This window comes from Giraffa tippelskirchi, chromosome 10 (assembly GCF_054371585.1).
Source record: "Giraffa tippelskirchi isolate mGirTip1 chromosome 10, T2T-mGirTip1v1.2.pri, whole genome shotgun sequence".
In the NCBI taxonomy this organism is placed as follows: Eukaryota; Metazoa; Chordata; class Mammalia; order Artiodactyla; family Giraffidae; genus Giraffa; species Giraffa tippelskirchi.
In genome coordinates this window covers 38,201,320-38,221,949 of record NC_137284.1, presented here as the reverse complement: position 1 = coordinate 38,221,949, position 20,630 = coordinate 38,201,320, and the positions used below count along the sequence as shown (strand labels likewise).

Below are 20,630 nucleotides of genomic sequence, written 5' to 3'. Positions count from 1 at the left end.
TCCATGTGTAAAAATGTATATTTGATATGTTTTTCCAAAACTCTCCAAATTTTTATATGTTTGATTTTCATTAATTAATTTAGCAAATTCCACTGTAAATATAAATGAAATATTATAAATGCAATGTATTTGGCACACTATTGTGAATATGCTTTATTTTTAAGTAAAACATGAATCATAGCCCAAACAAAATGTTTTACCTCTTGAGTATTTTAAGATTAAGGGAAAAGAGTCATTAATGATGAACATGTTTTCATTTTTCAATGTTTTTAATTTTTTATAAAGATCTTAATTAAACTTCAGTCACTAAGCAGTTTTTAAACTTAGGCTTCATTGATCCTTTTGACTTCATGCTTTCAAATAGTCATTATCTTCAAAACATGACAAATTTCAGAATCCATTAAAAATTATTTTATTCAAATTATGTTTTCCAAAAGAGAGGGTTCTGTGCTAGTCGTCTTTGAAAATTTTCATACCTACAAAAGAAAAAACATCTTTATAAGAAATTTAATTAGAATCTTTCATAACCTGACAACTCATCAAAAAGCAAATAACTTTACATGTCACTTCTAAAAAGCCAAGATTAAAAACCTAGAAAGTTAAAAAGTTAATTTGGGAGCTTAATTATTAATGTATAAGAAGATAGCAAGCATAGTGATTTAACTGGCTGTATCACAAAGCACACATAATACATTTTATTATCTTCGGCATATCTGAGAGCTAGAAGTGACCTAAGAAAAAATGAAATCTAACTCCCCCACCCTCATTTCATAGATGAGAGTGATTTGCTCAAGGTCACATAGCTACATGATAACAAAGCTCAAACCTAATACATTCCAGACCAGTCCATGCTACACCATGCTACCACTTCTCAACAGTCTCCCTATGCGTCTCCCTAACACTGGGATATTCAAAGTGAAAAGAAACATCTATAAAAGAGAAACAGAGAAAAGCTGAAGAAACAGATTTATTAATCATTCATGTACAGGGTACAGTATAAACCACTCTGATGTTTTATACATGTTTATTTTAGATCAAGACTTTCTAAACATAGGAAAACAAGTTTTCATTGATATTTCAAGCCTCGTATATGGTACTTACAATTCAAGCATATATATATATATAAATAAATAAAAGATAGAGACCTTAATTGTGGTCCCTAAAACATAAGCAACTGTATTTTCTTGTCTTTATAAACCCCAAATGGCTACTATATAACAGAATATTATTTGGGGCAGAAATTTTTCCTAATCTGAACTCTAAACTACATACTATTTAATGGCATGCAAATGTTACTGTAGGCTGATATCCACTATAACAGAAAATGTTTAAATGTCAAAGAAGAAATACATTCACAAGCAAAATACATATATGGTTACTCAAAGCCTTAATATGAGAGCTACATAATGCCCCATACCATTTCAGAACCACATTTGCTGGAATGAACATTTCAGATGGACTTGGTGTCATCTGGGCCTGAGAGACAGCAAATGATGAAGCAAAATTGTAGAAGTTGTCCAGCATCTTTTGTGTGAACTAAAAGTTAATAATAAATAGATTAATGGGTTGTACTAAATACCACAATATTTTAAAATATTAAATTCTAATATTTTTAATTAAAATGCTGTTGCAATAATTTGGTTTAAGGACTAGGAGTTCTAAGTCTAATGCTGACCACTAAGGGAAGTCATAAAATGACACTATGGCACAAAAGCATAACTATCTGCCTTTAGTACCATCTTAATATCTCAAAGAATTTCTATGCCTTTCAACTATTTTTAAGTTTCTAACATATTCATTGTATTAAAAAAAATTTTTTTTTTCCTTCAAAATATCTTCTTTTATCTCCACCTCTGGAGATTCCCCTCTCCTCAAATACCACCCTGGTCAAATCAACCTGTTTTCTCATACAAAATAGTAACCATATCTAAGAAGTCTTTTTCTTGCCAGAAAAATTTTTTTAAAAAGGAGCAACTGGTTACTTGCCATCAATTACAAAGACGATACTATTCCACTTCTCTCTCCTGGCCTGTTTGTTCTCACTGACTCAAATGGGCAAATCCACTAACACCCTCCAGGTCTCCTTGGTAGAAGCCAGAAGTAGATGGATTTACATTTCTTGGGCATCAAATGGGTTTAAGCACTAAACCCAAAATTAATGAACTACTAACAATGATAATGTCTTGAGAAACCTGTATGCAGGACAGGAAGCAACAGTTAGAACTGGACATGGAACCACAGACTGGTTCCAAATAGGAAAAGGAGTACGTCAAGACTGTATGTTGTCACCCTGCTTATTTAACTTATATGCAGAGTACATCATGAGAAACGCTGGGCTGGAAGAAGCACAAGCTGGAATCAAGATTGCCGGGAGAAATATCAATAACCTCAGATATGCAGATGACACCACCCTTATGGCAGAAAGTGAAGAACTAAAGAGCCTCTTGATGAAAGTGAAAGAGGAGAGTGAAAAAGTTGGCTTAAAGCTCAATGATCAGAAAACTAAGATCATGGCATCTGGTCCCATCACTTCATGGGAAACAGATGGGGAAACAGTGGAAACAGTGTCAGACTTTATTTTTTTGGGCTCCAGAATCACTGCTGATGGTGATTGCAGCCATGAAATTAAAAGATGCTTACTCCTTGGAAGGAAGGTTATGGCCAACCTAGATAGCATATTTAAAAGCAGAGACATTACTTTGCCAACAAAAGTCCATCTAGTCAAGGCTATGGTTTTTCCAGTGGTCATGTATGGATGTGAGAGTTGGACGGTGAAGAAAGCTGAACCCCGAAGAATTGATGCTTTTGAACTGTGGTGTTGGAGAAGACTCTTGAGAGTCCCTTGGACTGCAAGGAGATCCAATCAATCCATCCTAAAAGAGATCAATCCTGGGTGTTCATTGGAAGGTCTGATGTTGAAGCTGAAAGTCCAATACTTTGGCCACCTCATGCGAAGGGTTGACTCATTGGAAAAGACCCTAATGCTGGGAAGGATTGGGGGCAGGAGGAGAAGGGGATGACAGAGGATGAGATGGTTGGATGGCATCACCGACTCGATGGACATGGGTTTGGGTAGACTCCGGGAGTTGGTGATGGACAGAGAGGCCTGGTGTGCTGCAATTCATGGGGTCGCAAAGAGTCGGACACGACTGAGCGACTGAACTGAACTGAACAGTTAAATCTAAGTGGAAGATTGTGTGCATGTGTGCTCGCTTAGTCGTGTCCAACTCTGCGATCCCATGGACTGTAGCCTGCCAGGCTCCCCTGTCCATGGGAGTTTCCGGGCAAGAATACTGGAATGGGTTGCCATTTCCTTCTTCAAGGGATCTTTCCAACCCAGGTAAAGAACCTGGGTCTGCTGCATTGCAGGCAGATTCTTTACCTTTTGAGCCATTAGGGAAGCCCAGGAAGATAGATGGAAATCTTCAAATATGCCCCACTATAAAGAGAGCCCAAAAGGTCAGCTACTATTTTATTTTGATACCTGTTTTTATCTCTTTGTTCTTTAAAAATGCCTGGCACACAAAATGTACACAATAAATATCTGTGGAATGTACTTTTCTATATATTAAAATATTTCATAAAAAATACATATGTTTAATAGAAAGGTCAAATAATTTATTATAGAGTTAAAATGTCTTCTTGCCCCTCTCCAGGGATAACCTCACTTTGGCATGTATTTTTCAGACATTTTTCACATACAATCTATATGGAATAACTGTTGAGTATTGCTTTGCAACTTGCTTTTTTCAGCACAGTTTATTTTTAAATTACAGACAAAAATTTTAAAACCCAGACTCTGTCATTCTTAATTCGGCCCATTCTCAAGAGATTGCATGACAAGTTGGCTCTTAAATTCACAGCCACAGTTCTTAAAAGTATGCTGTCCAGCAAGCCCAGAAGGTTTCCCTAGTCCATTCATGCTCTTCCTCTCCTAGAAGACTTATTTAACAATCCTTTTGGTTTAGATTGTACTGGAGTGGGTTTCCATGCCCTCCTCCAGGGGATCTTCCCAACCCAGGGATTCAAGCCAGGTCTCTGACATTGCAGGTGGATTTTTCACCATCTGAGCCACCAGGGAAGCCCTTGGTTTACATTTCCAATATTTCCTTTCCCCTCAACCTTAGCTGATGATCTTGCTTCCTGTTTCACTAGAGAAGGAATCAAGAGAGAACCTGCACAAGTTCTCTTCAGCACGTTTACTAACCTGGTGCGTCTCTCTATCCACACTGTAAACATTGTCCATTATCCTATTACCTCCTAATACAGTCTACTTCCTACTCAAGGATACCACTTTCACAAGTGTCCCCACTCTCCTGCATCATCAATTTTTCTCTCACAAATGCTTTATTGTTGTCAAACATGATATAATATCTCCTATTCATGATCCTTTTGTAGTTCATGAGCGTGATGATTGGGTGTTCACGCTGTTGCGTGACATGTGCCTCCCTGCAAACCTTGTTACGACACCGGCACATTACCCGTCTGACGTGAAAAAAAAAAGAAAAAAAAAAATATATCTCCTATTCAAAACAGAAAAAAAAAAATTTCCTTGTCCCCACAGCCCTCAAGCAACCAGACCACCCATCTGCTGTCCTTTGTAACAACACTCACCAAGAGTCATCTATAGTCACTATTGCCATTTCCTCTTCTCCAAGTCACTCAACCTCACTCCAAACTCCCTTTCCACCTCTGTGAACTCTTGTCAAAGTCTTTAATGACTTCTACCTTGTCAAGTCCAATAGTTAATTCTTAGCCTTCATTTACTTGATCCATAAGCAGTCAATACCACTGATCACTTCTTCCTTCTTAAAAACCAGTCCAGAGAATTGTATATATCTTATTTATGTTGAATTGATTCGTTGTGTTTTTCAGGTCTTCTACTTCTCTGTATATTCATTCCATTAAGTTTTGAGTTTGATATTGAAACCCCAACTAAAAATATTTATCTACTTAAAAAAATAATTGTAATATATAGTGGAATTATATATAACTTTGTTATGTATTTTCCAAATCTCCTGTACATGTGCTATCATATCTTAATAATTTATAGTAGAAAAAAAAAAAAAGTACTTCTCTTCCAAAATCTACTTTGGATGTTCCTTTCCATTTATTCCTCCTGATCTCTTAAGCATCTCAACTTTGAAATGGCCTCAAGCTCTGTCACTGGCCAATTTTTCTGTTTATAGTTATTTCTCAGTGATCACATTTCCTCTACAACTTTAAATACCACCTCTACACTGAGGGCACCCAAATTTTTATCTCTCATGAACCTGCCACCTCCAGCTATGTATCTAATAGGCATCCCAACACAGTACAACCAAAACTCAACTCCTGATTCCACTCCCAGCCCATATTTGTTTTTTTGCACAATATTCCTGTTTTCCAGCTCCTGGAACCAGCATCCTCAGAGCCATAGTTGATGTCTCTATCTCAGACTTCACATGTGATTCACACTGTGAAGACAGCATTGGCCCCATATTCAAATCATCTCCAGAAGACTATCAGCTACTTTTCACCACCTCCATTTGTACTCCCCCATTAAACTCTCACCGAGCTTTTCACAAGTCTCCTAACCACTCTTTCTACTTCCATCTTTGTCTCACTACAGTTTCTCTCCAAAGATGCAAAAGTGATCCTTTAAAAACGTAAGTTAGATCATATTACTCCCCCGCTCAAAACTTTGTTTTGTCCTCCAAAAAGAACTTAAGCCAAAGTCCCTACAAAAGCCAATGAGACTCCATATATGGAATTTCATTATGGGAGATCCGCTTCCCCCATAATCTCCCAACTTCATCTCCCATCTCTCCCCCTTGCTCACTCTACTCCAGCCACAAAGTTTCACTCTATTTTTCAAACACAACAGATTTCTACCACTGGGCCTTTGTATTAGCTATAACTCTGCCTAAATCATTCTCCCCTTCAGGCCTTTGCCTTACAGGTTAAAAGTCAACCCTGATGAAATTATGTGATTTTAAGCATCATAAGGACCAGAATCTTGCTTATCAGGTTCACAACTGTATACCCACAGCCTAGCATATTAATTGTGGGAGGAAAAGGGGGGAAAAGCTAATATTTAAACTCATTAAAAAAATCACTTTGAGCTATTTTATCACTGTAAAAACTAAGTATCATCAAAGCATTTACGAATTTTAAAATACCTATATAGAAGGGAGACAAACTGAAAATATTCATGGAAGCCAATAATTTATGTCATACGTGTTTACTTTCATTTTTACATGAATTCTACCACAGGCTGTTTTCTGAAGTATAGAATGTGATTTGTAAACTATTTTAGAAAATGAAAGGTGCATTCCGTTACCTGAGTGAATGAGTCAACTGAAGACACAGCAGCATTACCCACAGGAGTCTGCTGAGCCAGACTGTCCAACAATTCCACTGAAATCCCAATCTGAGCAACAGATGGAGTTCGGACAATATTCATGGTTCCAAACGGGTGTTGGCTTCCTTCTCCTGAAAGAAATTAACATGTGCCACATGTTTCAAACTTAACTTATATACATATAAATTCCTTCCTAGAGATGTGAAGAACCGCTGATTTATATGCACCAAGAAGTTCTATCACCTGAAAGTTTGTCTTTTCTCAGATAAATGTAAAAGGATGCCTCTGTGTGTTAGTTGTTCAGTTGCACCCAACTCTTTGTAACCCCATGGATCGTAGACCACCACCAGGCTCTTCTGTCCATGAGATTCTCCAGGCAAGAATACTGGAGTGGGTTGCCCTCCAAGGGATATTCTCGACCTAGGGACAGAACCTGGGTCTCCTACACTGCAGGCAAATTCTTTACCATCCAAGCCACCAGGGAAGCCCAAAAGGATGCCTAGTTCTTACCATATTAAGAAAACTGAAATTTTCCCCACCAGAAAATAGCTGTTATTTTTCTAAAAACTTATAAAATTATTACAGCTAGAAATGGAAATTAAGAGAATGAGAAAAATAAATGAGGATTAGATAAAAGATTCTCAATGCTGTGATGAAAGGGTATCTTTTAAGATTTTCAGGATTAGTTTTCATATTTTCTGATTATTCTACAAAGAAAGAGCTTTCAATTGCGATTATGAACAAAGATATGACATATTTTACTAAATCATGACTCACTGCACTCAACACCTGAGGATCTATTATCAAATAGGCAATAAAGAAATTTGCAGCTTATTCAGAAAATAATAATTTTCCACTTTACAATATATCATTTATAAGTATATGTATAATACATCATAAATATATAAAACAGATTACATGTGTATTTGATATACTTCATCCTCTAAGTGTCAGCTAACTTAAACATGAAAAAATATAGGTCAGTTTTATTAATCCATATAAAACAATCATGAAAGAAGAAAAAAATACAATGAATAGATTAGTGGTTTATCTGCTCTTTTAATAGGACTATAAAATGTCTAAACTAATACTACACAACGAAAATCTGGGACAACATGCATTCCTAATAACTAGAACACTCACTGAAAGTATCAAAAAACTCTTCTTAAATTTTCAGAAATATGAATACAAAAACTTGCAACCGTATGCTTCTGTGTTTTAAAAATACACACACACTTCACTAAACGTGACTGGTATAAGATATTTTCAGTATTTTAAGACTATTTTTAATTTCCTCATATTTGTAAATTTTCCAGGTTTACTTCTGTTATTTCTATCAATGTGGTCTGAGAACATACTCTGCAATCTTTTAAAATATAATAAGATTTGTTTTGTGGCCTGATGTGTCAAGGAAATGTTCCATGGGCACTTGAGAAGAATGCATATTCTGCTGCTGTTAAACAGAATGTTCTGCTACGTCTAGTTAAGTTTATAGTGTTGTTCAAGTCTTCTGTTTCTTTGATGATCTTTTGTCTAGCTGTTCTATCCATATTTAAAGTAAGGTATTGACGTTTTCAATGATTGCTAAACTGATTATTTCTCTTTTCAACTTTGTCAATACCTAATTTATGTATTCTGAGGCTCTTTTAGGTGCACACAAATTTGCAATTGTTACATTTTTTTGAAAGACTGACCCTTTAATTTCAGTTTGCATATATATTTTTTCATCCTTTACTTCCAACCCATTTATATCTCTGAATCAATAGTTGAATCATGTCTTTTAATCCATTCTGCAAATCTCTGTCTTTTAATTGGAGAGATGAATTTTGTGTTAAATACTTACCAGTATACCATTTTAACTCCTTTATCATAATTTTTATATTCTTTAAATGATTGCACTACAATTACAACATCTTAATTTATAACAACTCTACTTTGGATTAGTATCAGTTTCAGTATACAAAATTTAGTTAAGTTTCAGCATACAAAATTCAGTTTAATTTCAGTATACAAAATTCAGTATACAAAAACTTTGCTCCTATGTAACTGCTTCTCTTCCTTATGTTGTATATTGTCACTAATTACATCTTCATACATAGTATGACTGTGTTGTGGTGTTGTTAGTCGCTAAGTCATGTCCCACTCTTTTGTGACCCTGTGGACTACAGCCCGTCAGGCTCCTCTGTCCATGAGATTTCCCAGGCAAGGATACTGGAGTGGGTTGTCATTTCCTTCTCCAGGGGATCTTCCCAACCCATGCATTGAATCCACATTCTCCTGCACTGGCAGGCAGGTTCTTTACCACTGAGTCACCAGAGAAGCCCACTATATCCATAAGCAAACATTGTTTTATGTCATTGTCCTTTATATCAACTAGGAAGAGCAGAGTTACAAAGTATGTATTAATACTTTTATAATTATCTGTGTAGTTACCTTTACCTGTGTTTTTACTTAACGTGTATTTGAATTATGTCTCGGGTCTCATTTCAGCTTGAAGGACTCCCTTTAGCATTTCCTGTATCTGGGAATATCTTTATTTCTCCGTCATTTCTGATGGCTACAGAATTCTCGATTGACCTTTTTGCAGCACTTGTAGTATGTCAGCCTACTGCCTCTAGACTCAATGTTTCTGATGAGAAACCATCTGTAACTGAATAAGGACCCTTGTACACAATGAGTTGCTTCTCTAGTCAGTTTAACATGTCCTGAAGCTAATCCTACTCGAGTTTGTTGAGCTACTTAAGTGCAGATTAAAGTTTTCATCAAATTTAAGAGTTTTAGGGCAGTATTTCTTCAAGTATTCTTTCCAACCCTTCTCTCTCTCCTCTTCCTCTGGGACTCCCATGCTTGATAGTGTCTCACAGGTCTCTAAAGCTCTGTTCATTTTTCATTCTTCTTTCAGCTCTTCAAATCAGATATTTTACCTATTTTCAAATTCACTGATTTTGGCAGCCTACTCAAATCTGCTACTAAAACCCTCTAGTCAATTTTTCATTTCCATTACTGCACTTTTCCACTCCATAGTTCAGTTCCTTTTAAAATTTTTTTCAATTTTTCTTTTCTCTATTTGATGATATATCATTCTCCTGATTTCCTTTAGCTCTCTGAGCATGTCTGAGAAGTTTCCTTAAAGTCTTTGACCACTAAGTCCAATGTCTCTACTTCCTAGGTAGTTTCTAGGCATTTCTTCTGTGAAAGGGGCTTGTTTCTTGTATGCTTCATAGCTTTTTGTTGAAAACTAGATACTGAAAAATTGACAACTGTAGCAATTAGAATGTTTCACCCTTTCTTAAGGTTTATTTGCACTGTTTGTTGTAGCTGTTTCCTTGTTTAATGATTTTTCTGAACTAATACTATAAAGTCTATATTTTTTATCATTTGTGACTACTAAAGTCTCTTATCAGCTTAATGATCAGCTAGCTAGTGAATGGAAAGAGATTTCCTTAGAAGCCTGGAACCAAATTCGCCCAATGTTTTGCAGGTGGGGTCCATGTGTTAAGACATGGCTTCAAAACTCATGCCTTCAAGGTCAGCCAGCAGTGAGACCTTAGGACCTTCTTAGATATTTCCCAAGCATCTGCATAGCCCTGGACACCCACGTGGTCATTTAGATTCCCAGGGATTCCCGGGTGAGAGAATTTCAAAGCCCTTGTTTCCAAAGTATCTTATTCCCAGCCTTCCCTTCCAAACTTTTTGGTTAGTCTGATGTTTGCCCCAACTGTTGACACTTCCTCAGACATCAGTGATCTGTAAATATTTGTAATGTATATGCAAGTATTACATTTGCCTGTAAACGTTTTTGACAAACCCTTGCAAGAAGTCACTTTAGCAGTGGAAGAGTTCCAAGTTAAAAGACATAAAGGCAAGCCTTTTGAATCTATCCTTCAAAGAATCACAGAACAAAATAAGTTAATTACAATTAATTGTGAATGAGGTCCATTCAGCTCCTTCTGGTATCAGTACCAATCCAAGAACGTGGTCTGTTACTTTCAAGGCTACCACTGAGCAGAGGAACAAGGGTTGGAATCAGAGTGGATTAAAATGCCACAAAGCTCATTGTTCTTCTCACCGAGATTTGGTGTTTTTTCTTAATAAACATCTCTCTGGTTGTGACAAGCCTTTGGTTAGTTTCCAGAGCCCTGAAAAAGTTGATTCTGAGAGTTTCTGCCAGTTTTTTATTGTTCTTGGTGTTGTTGCTTTTATGGAGGGATGAACTTTTGGAGTCTCTTTCTCCATCATTTTAAATGTTTTAAGCTGATAATCATGCTAAGTCCAGAAAATGCACTGCTATTTGTCTGTGTAACAGGTTCCAGTGATCTCAATCAAGGAAAATGACTCAATAATTTGCCTTAGTTATAATCACCCAGGGAGTGGTGAGCCCAAGCAGAAAGCCTTGTCATCTCTAATCTCCATCTTTTATTATACACAAGCTCTCGGCAAATGAGTGGGACCCTAAATAAAGCTGTCTAAGATCCACTGTAAAAACTGGGGCTAAGGAAATATTCTGACTTTTTCCTTTCATTTTAAAGCTCTCTGGAACTAAGACAATGTAAGGGGGGAAAATAAAACTCCAAGTCTTCAATAATCTTTAATCAGTATTTTCAAAGAAATCTACTGTGCAATTAAACCATTCCTTTAGTCAATTTTATTCTCAAAACGGGTCTGACACAGTAGTTGACACCCTCCAAGTACAAAAGTTCTCGTTTGCAAACCATAAAATAAAATACTGGGAAGAAACACTGGAACATAATATACAAACTTACAGTGAGTGCTTAATTTTGTATATGAATTCATGATAGCCAAAGTCAAAAGAAAAACATGATCAGTTACACTGAGTCTTATAACAAAAAATTAAAAAGCAAAAACAGCAGGTAAAGTAAAACATCTGGTCTTCAAAAAAAAAAAAAAAACCATTGTATAAAGTCCTCAGTAACATTCCAAAGAAGCAGCAAATCTTTTAAGGCTGTTTCTCAAAGTACCCCTCCTCACTAGCCTAACAAGGCACAACTAAAGAGGAGAAATCATATAGGAAACTAGTGCTTTACAGTTAGTATACAAGGAAAAGCAGTCATCATCATTTACTATCTGGGTCTAATTGACTCTTTTAAAAAATACATACATTTTAAGTCATTTCACAAAAAATGTTTGGAAGAACGGCACCCCACTCCAGTACTCTTGCCTGGAAAATCCCATGGACAGAGGAGCCTGGTAGGCTGCAGTCCATGGGGTCGCTAAGAGTAGGACACGACTGAGCGACTTCACTTTAACTTTTCCCTTTCATGCACTGGAGAAGGAAATGGCAAGCCACTCCAGTATTCTTGCCTGGAGAATCCCAGGGACGGCGGAGCCTGGTGGGTTGCCGTCTATGGGGTCGCACAGAGTCGGACACGACTGAAGTGACTTAGCAGCAGCAACAAAGTACAGCAAACTCAAATACACACTCCAGACTTCCCACATATGCCTGGTATTTAAGTTACAAATAAAACGAGCCACATTCTCTGAATACAACTGTTCATCAAGGGTAACTAATAAATGTGGAATATAGCCATTTTATAAATCTGACTCCTGACTTTAAACACATCTCTGTTAGGTTCAAGCTTATCATTACTTCTGGTCCTTCTTCTAGTATTGTCAAAGTGCAATACTTGAAATTTTTAATGGCTCATAATTTGTTGAAGAATGGCCACCTTCTCTGATTTGTAATTTGTAAATCATTGTCATTTTTAGATTTATGAACATTTAGAACAATCAATCCAATAAGTTTTTCATTTCTTCATTTATTACCTTCTCATCATCTCTGCATTGCATTGGCAAAAAAAATCCTTTAGATTTTTAAGTAAATATAGAAGATATATTTTTCATTTTCACCAAGAACTTTCTTGAACCATGGGTTCACTGTTTTGTCCCACCACCTTCCACCATTTTTCAGGCAACTTCATGATTCCATCTTCCCGAAATTTTTTATCTTTTTGAGCAAGAAACTATTCCAGATGCCTTTTATAGTCTTTCAGGGAATTGAAGTTTTTTCCATTAAGAGAATTTTGTAAAGACAGAAATAAATGTAAATCTGAAGGAGCAATGTCTGTGAACACGGTGGATGAACCAGAACTTCCCAGCCAAGCTCTAACAGTTTTTGCCTGGTCAACAAAGAAACGAGGTCTTGTTATCCTGATGGAAGATTATGCATTTTCTGTTGACAGATTCCATACAGTTTCCATCCAGTGTTGTTTTCAGTTGTTCTAATTGGGAGCAGTACTTTTTGGAATTAATCGTTTGGTTTTCCTGAAGAAGCTCATAATAGAGGAGGACTCCATTCCGATTCCATTATCTATACAACGTCACCTCCTTTGGATGAAGATGGGCCTTTCATGTGCTTGGTGGTGGTTCATTTCACTTGCCCCACAACCTGTGCCGTTCCACATTATTATACAGTATCCACTTTTCATCGCTTGGCACAAGTTAAAAACGGAACAGTTTCATGTGTCAGGAGAGAATCACATGCAAAAATACAGTCAGGAAGGTTTGTCTCACGTAAGTTGTGTGGAGCTCAAATATCAAAGTGATTAACACAACCAAAGCGGGTGCTATGTCCACTTACAAACTGTATTCAGTCAAATTTGGAGCACAAAGGTAAGAGATGAAAGAATACCAGCACATATCTTTCAACCACATGTGCAAGATTTTGTCACAAAATACTACATGATTAATTCCTCCTTGCTGAATGACTAAATGAGTAAGAATATCATATTTTCTTTTGGTCCTCAGAAATATACTGTTCAATCATCAATTTTTTATTTAAGAAAATTCACTGAAATCATCATTCTTTTATTTAAGAAGATTCACAGTCCTGAGATTTTTCTTATATGATCAACCACACCACCATCATAAGAGTCTAGAAGGCTGCTATTTGCCTCTTGGTATTTATTTTCTGATTCATGCAATAAATGTAAAATTTGTTCCTCTGTCAATTTTCTTCTCTTTGCCATTAAAAATATGAAAAATTATTAATTCCTAATTCTGTCCAATAAAAGCAAAAAGCAGACAATGAAGATGGTGTCTCCAGTCTCCCTTTATACTTAGTGAAAGATGACATAATTCTTCGGGCAATACAATATGAAAACTGACTGAGGGATAATGCAATAGCAAACTAAGGTACACATGTAAAATCTGGCCCATAACCTAATGTAAGACCTTGGAGCGAAGAACAGTTTTTAGATTTTTAAAGGGTTGTTTAAAGAATATGTCACAGAGACCATTTGTAGTGCACAAAGCCTGGAATATCTACTATCTTAAGTTTACAAAAATGTTTGCCAACCTCAGCTTCAAGTAATTCCATCATTCTTCTTCTTGTCATTTCAGCCTTTTTTACCCCATAGTTGAGAATAACTAATGAATAATGATAAATAATTCCTTGGATGAAATAGCAAAATATTTCAAAATATAGACAAAATAAGATCATTAATATCCCCAAATGCATATTAGATTTATAAAATGATCCAATGGACCCATTTGGTAACTGTAAGATAGAATGAACTTAAAAACAGATAAGTAAAATAAATGCTTTCTGTTCTTTGAAAGACCCCTACAAAAAAATAAAACTCATGAAACATCAATCTAAGAGTTACAACTGTCCCCTAAAAGAAACTAAAAGTGAGTCCTGTGGTTAAGATATTTTTAGTGTGCAAAGAGATGAGGACTGAAGAAAACTGTTATGCCAGAAATAAGCAATTTACTATGAAGTGACATTTGAAATCTGACATATGCTAAAAAGCTACAGAAAAATAGCTTAATTATGCTTGCTGAAAATCCTCTTAGTATCAAATATAAATATTTAGAAATCACAAATATATATTCCTAAAACTTCTGCTTCATTTCTATAGATAGCCTGACAAGCCTGAAATACCATTTTTCATGAATGCATATTTTGAAAGCTATGTGACTTCCAAAGGTTTATCAACAATAAATCTCTTAAACCAGATAAAAATGCTAATTTACCTGACATTGAAGTATGTCTAGAATTTGGATGTCTGAAATGTATTTGAACAATGACTATTTACCAGGTATCTAAAGTCCATCTCTGTGCCCTACACACTCTAAAGAACATAAGGTAAAAGACACAACATTCCCTACTCTCAAGGCACTTTCATTCTCATAAAGCAGTAACTTAACCTTTCTGAACAGTTTTCATTATCTGGGTGACTTTTAAGATACCTCCTAGAGCTGTTTTTCCATAATATTATAAACACATAATCATCACTTCTTGAGCACCAACTATGTGCCAGGCGTTATCTCTAATGTTCCCCAAAACACACTCACCGTAGGTGTTATTATCCCCATTTTACCTGAATTCTCTAAGGTTAAAGAACCTGGTCAAGATTACCCAGCAAGCAATGCACTGGGATTCAAAGAGGTCTAGTAAGCTCCAAGGCTGATGCTTATTTCTGTTCATTATCCTGTTTATACCAAATTCTGTAATATGAACTCTACACTGATTTTTACTCATTACTTACTTTACAATAAGCATTCAAGAAAGCAAGTCAGGAAGTAAAAGGTTCCCATTCTGGCTCTAGTTCCACTGCATATGAATAGACTGATCCTAGTGGTATCTTGAGGGGGGGGGGGGGTAACAAGCTCAATCCAATTTTAAAATGAAAACTAGAATCAATTTAAACGTTTCTTCTTGGCAACTGAGCTCGATGCATGAAGCCAAAGCGGTAACATTAAAATCCAAAGCAGTAACATTAAAATACGGCAGCAAGCCCCAAAAGAGAACTATAAAGAAGAAAGTGAAATGATTTATAACAAACTCTAATTTTAACATTCCTTGAAAATTCTTTGGTGCTAAGCCTTTTTTCGTGGATGCTAAGCCTTTTTTCATGGATAGTCTTAGGTGCAAGCCTAATTTCATGAAAGACAAAGGCTGAGCAATGGTGTAGAAGTGTGACAATTAAATGCAATGCACAATACTGACTGAACCCTAAATAGAGGGAGGAGGAAAGTGCTACAAAAGGCATTACTGGGAAAACTGGCAAAACTTTAATGCAGAATACAGACTGAATTAGTGTTAAATTTGCTGAATTCCATCATTATACTGTGATTATAAAAGAATATTCTTGCTCTAGGAAACATATGCTAATGCATTTAGCAGTACAGGGGTATGATATCTATAACATTTTCAAATTTTTCAGGGAAAAAATATCCAGAGAATCATAAATAAAATGTAACAAAATTAATGAATATGGCTCCTCTGTTCATGGAATTCTCCAGGCCAGAATACTAGAGTTGGTAGCTGTTCCCTTCTCCAGGCATATTCTTTACTGTCTGAGCCACCAGGGAAGCCCAAATGAATACGGAAGAAGAATGTAAAAAATTATTTACACTATTCTTACAATTTTTCTCTTAATTTTGAAATTAGTTCAAAATACAGTTGCTTTAAATCTCTACTGCATATACCTATGGCTGATTCATGTTGATGAATGGCACAAACCAACACAACATTGTAAAGTAATCATACTCCAATTAAAAATAAATTTAAAAAATCCCTACTGCAAAAAAAATTTTTTTAAGTATCAGAAGTGATACGTCTAGAAATTCATTCCAAACACTACTCACAGCAGGGCCCTAGCCAAAAAAGAAAAAAGGTAAAGCCCCACCATAAGGTGCCTAGTTGAGGTGCGTGAAACACAAAATACCAGCCTTCTCTCTCATCAGAGTATTCTAAAAAGCTCTACCACCTTCATTACTCTATTTTATTCACATAAATATATAATTCCTCTTTATAGCACAGGTGAGTTAATCAGCAATTTCTTATTCTATTAAGTACAATCACATATTAAAGTGCTAAAGACACAATATAAAATATTTCAGTTCCACGTAAGTGTTCTTATTATATCTGACCTAGGGTCCTACTCCCCCACCTGCTCTTCCAATCTCGGCCTCTTCTGTTTCCCATTCTCCACATAATTCTCCACTGCAGATGTCACTGGGATTCTCCCTGACTGAGGCACTGAGCCACTTCCTCATTGTATCTTGAAACACTTTAAAATAGTTAACCTACAGAAAAAAGGAAGGTTTTAAGTTGAACTTAAGTATGTGTATGAAAGAATATGTAGATGTGGCTTAAACAAACTCTTCAAATAGTATATGAACTCTACAAATATTTACCTTTGACAGACATATGCATATAAACACATATAAATATACATAATATAAATTTTTACAGTTACATATTTTTGGTAAGAGAAACTGTTTTCACCTTCCAAGTTCAGAACTAAAATTTTTAATCTTAAAAGATACTGTACTCATGTTCTTTATATAGCATGAATCAAAACTTCTTAAAGTCAACATTACATGGCATTTCATTATTCATATATTACACATTTTAACAGATGTTTATTACAAGTGAACACCAGTACTCAGCTGACTACTATATGAATGCTGAGTTTTTTGGTGCATCTTACAGTTTAATAAACGCTAATAAGGCTAGATACGAACTTCAGAACTCATATAAGCCATTTTAAGAAAAACCTTCCAAAAGTAATGTAAAAAATATTCAAAAAGTACTGTGAGATCTGATAATCATTATACTGTACAACTAGAAATACTTACATGGATGTGGAAAGTAAATTTCTAATTCTAATTACAGATACCTTTTGGGTCAACGAGATGGACACACATCACAAAGTAGTCTATCTCCCAAAAGACCTCATTAAAACAATCAGAGATGCAGCCCAGGGAGAAAATCCCCAGTACAGCCTGGACCTGACCATGAAATGCTTCTCTGGACTAGATTCAGTCCAGAGCAAAGGTGAGCAGATAATCTTCTGTCTCTGTATTCTACTCTAAGGATGTGAAAATTCTGAATCTAGGGGAAAAAATGTAATGTAGAGTATTTATAATAGATCTTTTGACTTATTATTATCCATATCTGACTCCCTCACATGCTACTAAGAGTTGCAATAGTGAACTTCAGTATGAAGATAATGAGAATGGTAATTTAAAATAAATCACCAAAATGTGATTTTGCTTTTTCCGAAATGTGATTTTTGCCATAAAGTTTTTGTTGTCATATTCAGAATTTCACTAAATGGGCTAACATAGCAGGGAAAAGTAGAGATGACACCCTAAAAAAATGACCAATTCAGGTTCAGAGTTGTCAAATACAGATTTTATTTTGTCAATATTAATTCATGGTACAGTGTAAAAAGTTAACAACACGTATCATAATTCTTAGAGGAACCACCGAAAAAATACAAAGATATAAGCAAAAAACAGTGGAAGAAATATGAATTTTAAAAATACTCAATCCAAAAGCCCTCCTTCCCAAAAAAGGAGGAAAAACAACTCGCAGATAAAAATTTAAATCTAACCATATCAGTAACATTAAGTATTAATGGTCTAACCACCTTATTTAAAAAGCAGAGATAGTAAGAGGTTAAAAAACAAGCACACCTATGTACTGTTTACAAGAGACAAAGATTTATATCAAAGATAAAAATACAGAAAAACATAGCACGTGAACACTAATCATAAGAAAGCTGGAGAAATTATATAAATTTTGACAAAGTAGACATTAAGACATTACTTTAAGATGACTTTTTAAAGAAGCATTACCAGAGAGACAGGGTATTTCATACTGATTAGAGGCTCAATTCATTATCAATCTTGGATACTCATAAAACGAAGGGAGGAAGAATAGAGAAGAGGAAGAGAGTTATGGCTTTTCTTTCTTTTTTTTGCCCCACTGCCCCCTTACTGTTCCTATTCAATATGGTGTTCAAAGGACTGGGCAATGTAATAGCCAATAAAAAGAAAAGAAAAGGCATAAAAGTTAGAAAGCAGTAAAAAGTCTTTTTCATTGATACTATGATCATCTATATTGAAAATTCTAGGATACAACCAGAACTATTAATAAAGGGAGTTTAGCAAGATACTCAATGTGCTACCCTTTCCTTCATCCTTCAGTATACAAAGTCAATAAACAAAAACCAATTGTATGACACCACCAAATGCCAGCAAGTATGTGGAGCAACAAGAACTCATACACTGCTGGTGGAAACGAAAACTGGTATAGCCACGTGGAAGAGAATGTGGCAGTTTCTCATGAAATCAAACATACTCTTACCATAATATCCAGCATTCATGCTTCTTAGTATTCAAAGGAGTTGAAAATGCCTATATACACAAAAATCTACACATGAATATTTACAGTAGCTTTATTCATAACTGCCCAAACTTGAAAGCAATCAAAATAACATTCAGTAGGTGGAAGGATAAACTATAGTACATCCAGACAATGCAATACTGCATGCGTGCTCAGTCATGTCTGACTCTTTGCGACCTCAGGGACTGTAGCCCACCAAGCTCCTCTGTCTATGGGATTCTCCAGGCAAGAAGAGGGTTGCCATGCCCTCCTCCAGGGGCTCTTCCCCACCCAGGGATTGAACCTGCATCTCCTGCATTGGCAAGCTGATTATTTACCACTTGCCACCTGGGAAGCCCTAATGCAATATTACTTAGCACTAAAATGAAAATAAGCTATCAAGTGATGAAAAGACATGAAAAAACTTTAAATGCCTATTACTGAGCGAAAGACGCCAATCTGCATGAAAAGATTTCACTTGTACAATGCCAACTATATGACATTCTGGAACAGACAAACCTAGAGACAATTTTTAAAAAGTCAGTGGCTGCCAGTGGGGAGGTGAGGCAATGTGGTACATAGGCAGAGCACAAAAGATTTTTCAGAGCAGTGAAAATACTCTGTCTGACATTATAACTATAGACATATATCCTTAAACATTTGTCCAAGCCTATAGAATGTACAGTACCAAGAGTGAACTCTAAGGTAAACTGTGGACTTCAGGTGATTATGATGCATCAATGTAAGTTAAAAGAAAAAAAGCATTCCGGTTAATGATGTTGATAATAGGACAGACCTAAGCATGTGTGGGAGCAGGGGTATATGAGAAATCTCTGTACCTCCCTCTCAATTTTGTTATAAACCTAAAACTGCTCTTTAAAAAAGCCTATTGTTTTTGGTTGTTTTTTTTTTTTTTTAATTGTACTTCTATATACCAGTAATAAGGGCTTCCCTGGTGGCTCAGCTGGTAAAGAATCCACCTGTAATGCAGCAGACTCTGGTTCAATTCCTGTGTTGGGAAGTTTCCCTGGAGAACGAATAGGTTACCCACTCCAGTATTCTTGGGTTTCCCTGGTGGCTCAGATGGTAAAGAATACACCTGCAATGTGGGAGACCTGGGTTCGACCCCTGGGTTGGCAAGATTCCCTGGAGGAAGGAATGGCAACCCACTCCAGTATTCTTGTCTGGAGAATCCCATGGACAGAGGAGCCTGCAGGCTACAGGCTACAGTCCATGGGGTCGCTAAGAGTCAGACACGACTGAGCAACTAAGCACAGCACAGCATACCAGTAGTAACTGGAAATTTAAAGTAATTTGAGGGGGAAGAAAAAGCCAAAAAGGCAAACAATAAATCGGTAAACTATAATCTATCAACAAAATGTAATTCTATACTATTTTAAACAAATAGGAAAAAAAGGACCATATACTTCACATCTGTGTTTCTGAAAACCTTTTACTGCATATCATCTTTTGTTTTAGACACATGAAAATCTCATCTTGCATTCCCTCTTCAGCCCATCTAGAGACCAGAATGTGTCTGTTTCTCACTCTACAGTATCTGATTGATGGAAAAGGAGGGTTCAAGAGAGAGAGAGAGAGGAGAAAATTAAACAGTCAATACTTTTTAACACATCAAAACTTCATAAAAATTTAATTCCATATGAAATAATATTAAGTGAAAATGGCGGAAAACAGCAGTTATAAGCATATGAACTATATCTACATATAAAACAATGCATAGGAACGTGAATGTAGGTTTTTCCTTAAATTTACTTTGGGAAGTGAAAAGATCTGTATCATTTAGAATAGTGAATAAAAATCTGGGTATCTAGACTCTAATCCCTGCTCAATTTTAGAAACGCTCTGAAACTTTCTAGATCTCAAGTGTCTCAACAGTAAATTTAAGGATTGGATGAAATTATTTCTAGGGCCTTCTATTCTAAAATTCCATGGCTTATTCTATTATACTGGGCAAGGATATGCTCTATTAGTTTTCTGTAGTACGAAGTACCTTTCTTATGATTCTCTAACAACTGCCAAGACAATAAGGACCCATTATCCACACTCAGGACACTTTTCCCAGGCCTCCTACACATTTACTTAAAAGGCCATTTTAATCCAGGAATTCAGTCCCACTTGTAGGTG

The 20,630-nt window shown here is 35.9% G+C and overlaps 1 protein-coding gene and 1 non-coding gene across 3 annotated transcripts in view; one reads left to right on the top strand and one right to left on the bottom strand.

The window, feature by feature from the left end:
- Positions 1-128: 128 nt before the first annotated feature.
- The window catches only part of HIKESHI (heat shock protein nuclear import factor hikeshi), a 38,767-nt gene continuing 18,265 nt past the window's right edge, over positions 129-20,630 (bottom strand). Inside the window, exons 3-5 of one of the 2 annotated variants that reach the window (XM_081536356.1) lie at positions 6,323-6,474; positions 1,418-1,536; positions 129-476 (exon numbers count right to left, since the gene is read on the bottom strand). In XM_081536356.1, coding sequence (XP_081392482.1) covers positions 422-476; positions 1,418-1,536; positions 6,323-6,474 — 326 coding nt within the window. In that variant the 3' untranslated portion in view covers positions 129-421. The remainder of the gene's footprint in view (positions 477-1,417; positions 1,537-6,322; positions 6,475-20,630) is intronic. The other variant, XM_081536357.1, reaches the window with a different exon arrangement.
- LOC145524972 (small nucleolar RNA U13) lies at positions 4,387-4,491 on the top strand. The gene has a single exon (XR_014068000.1). It is a non-coding gene; the product is annotated as a small nucleolar RNA U13 (small nucleolar RNA).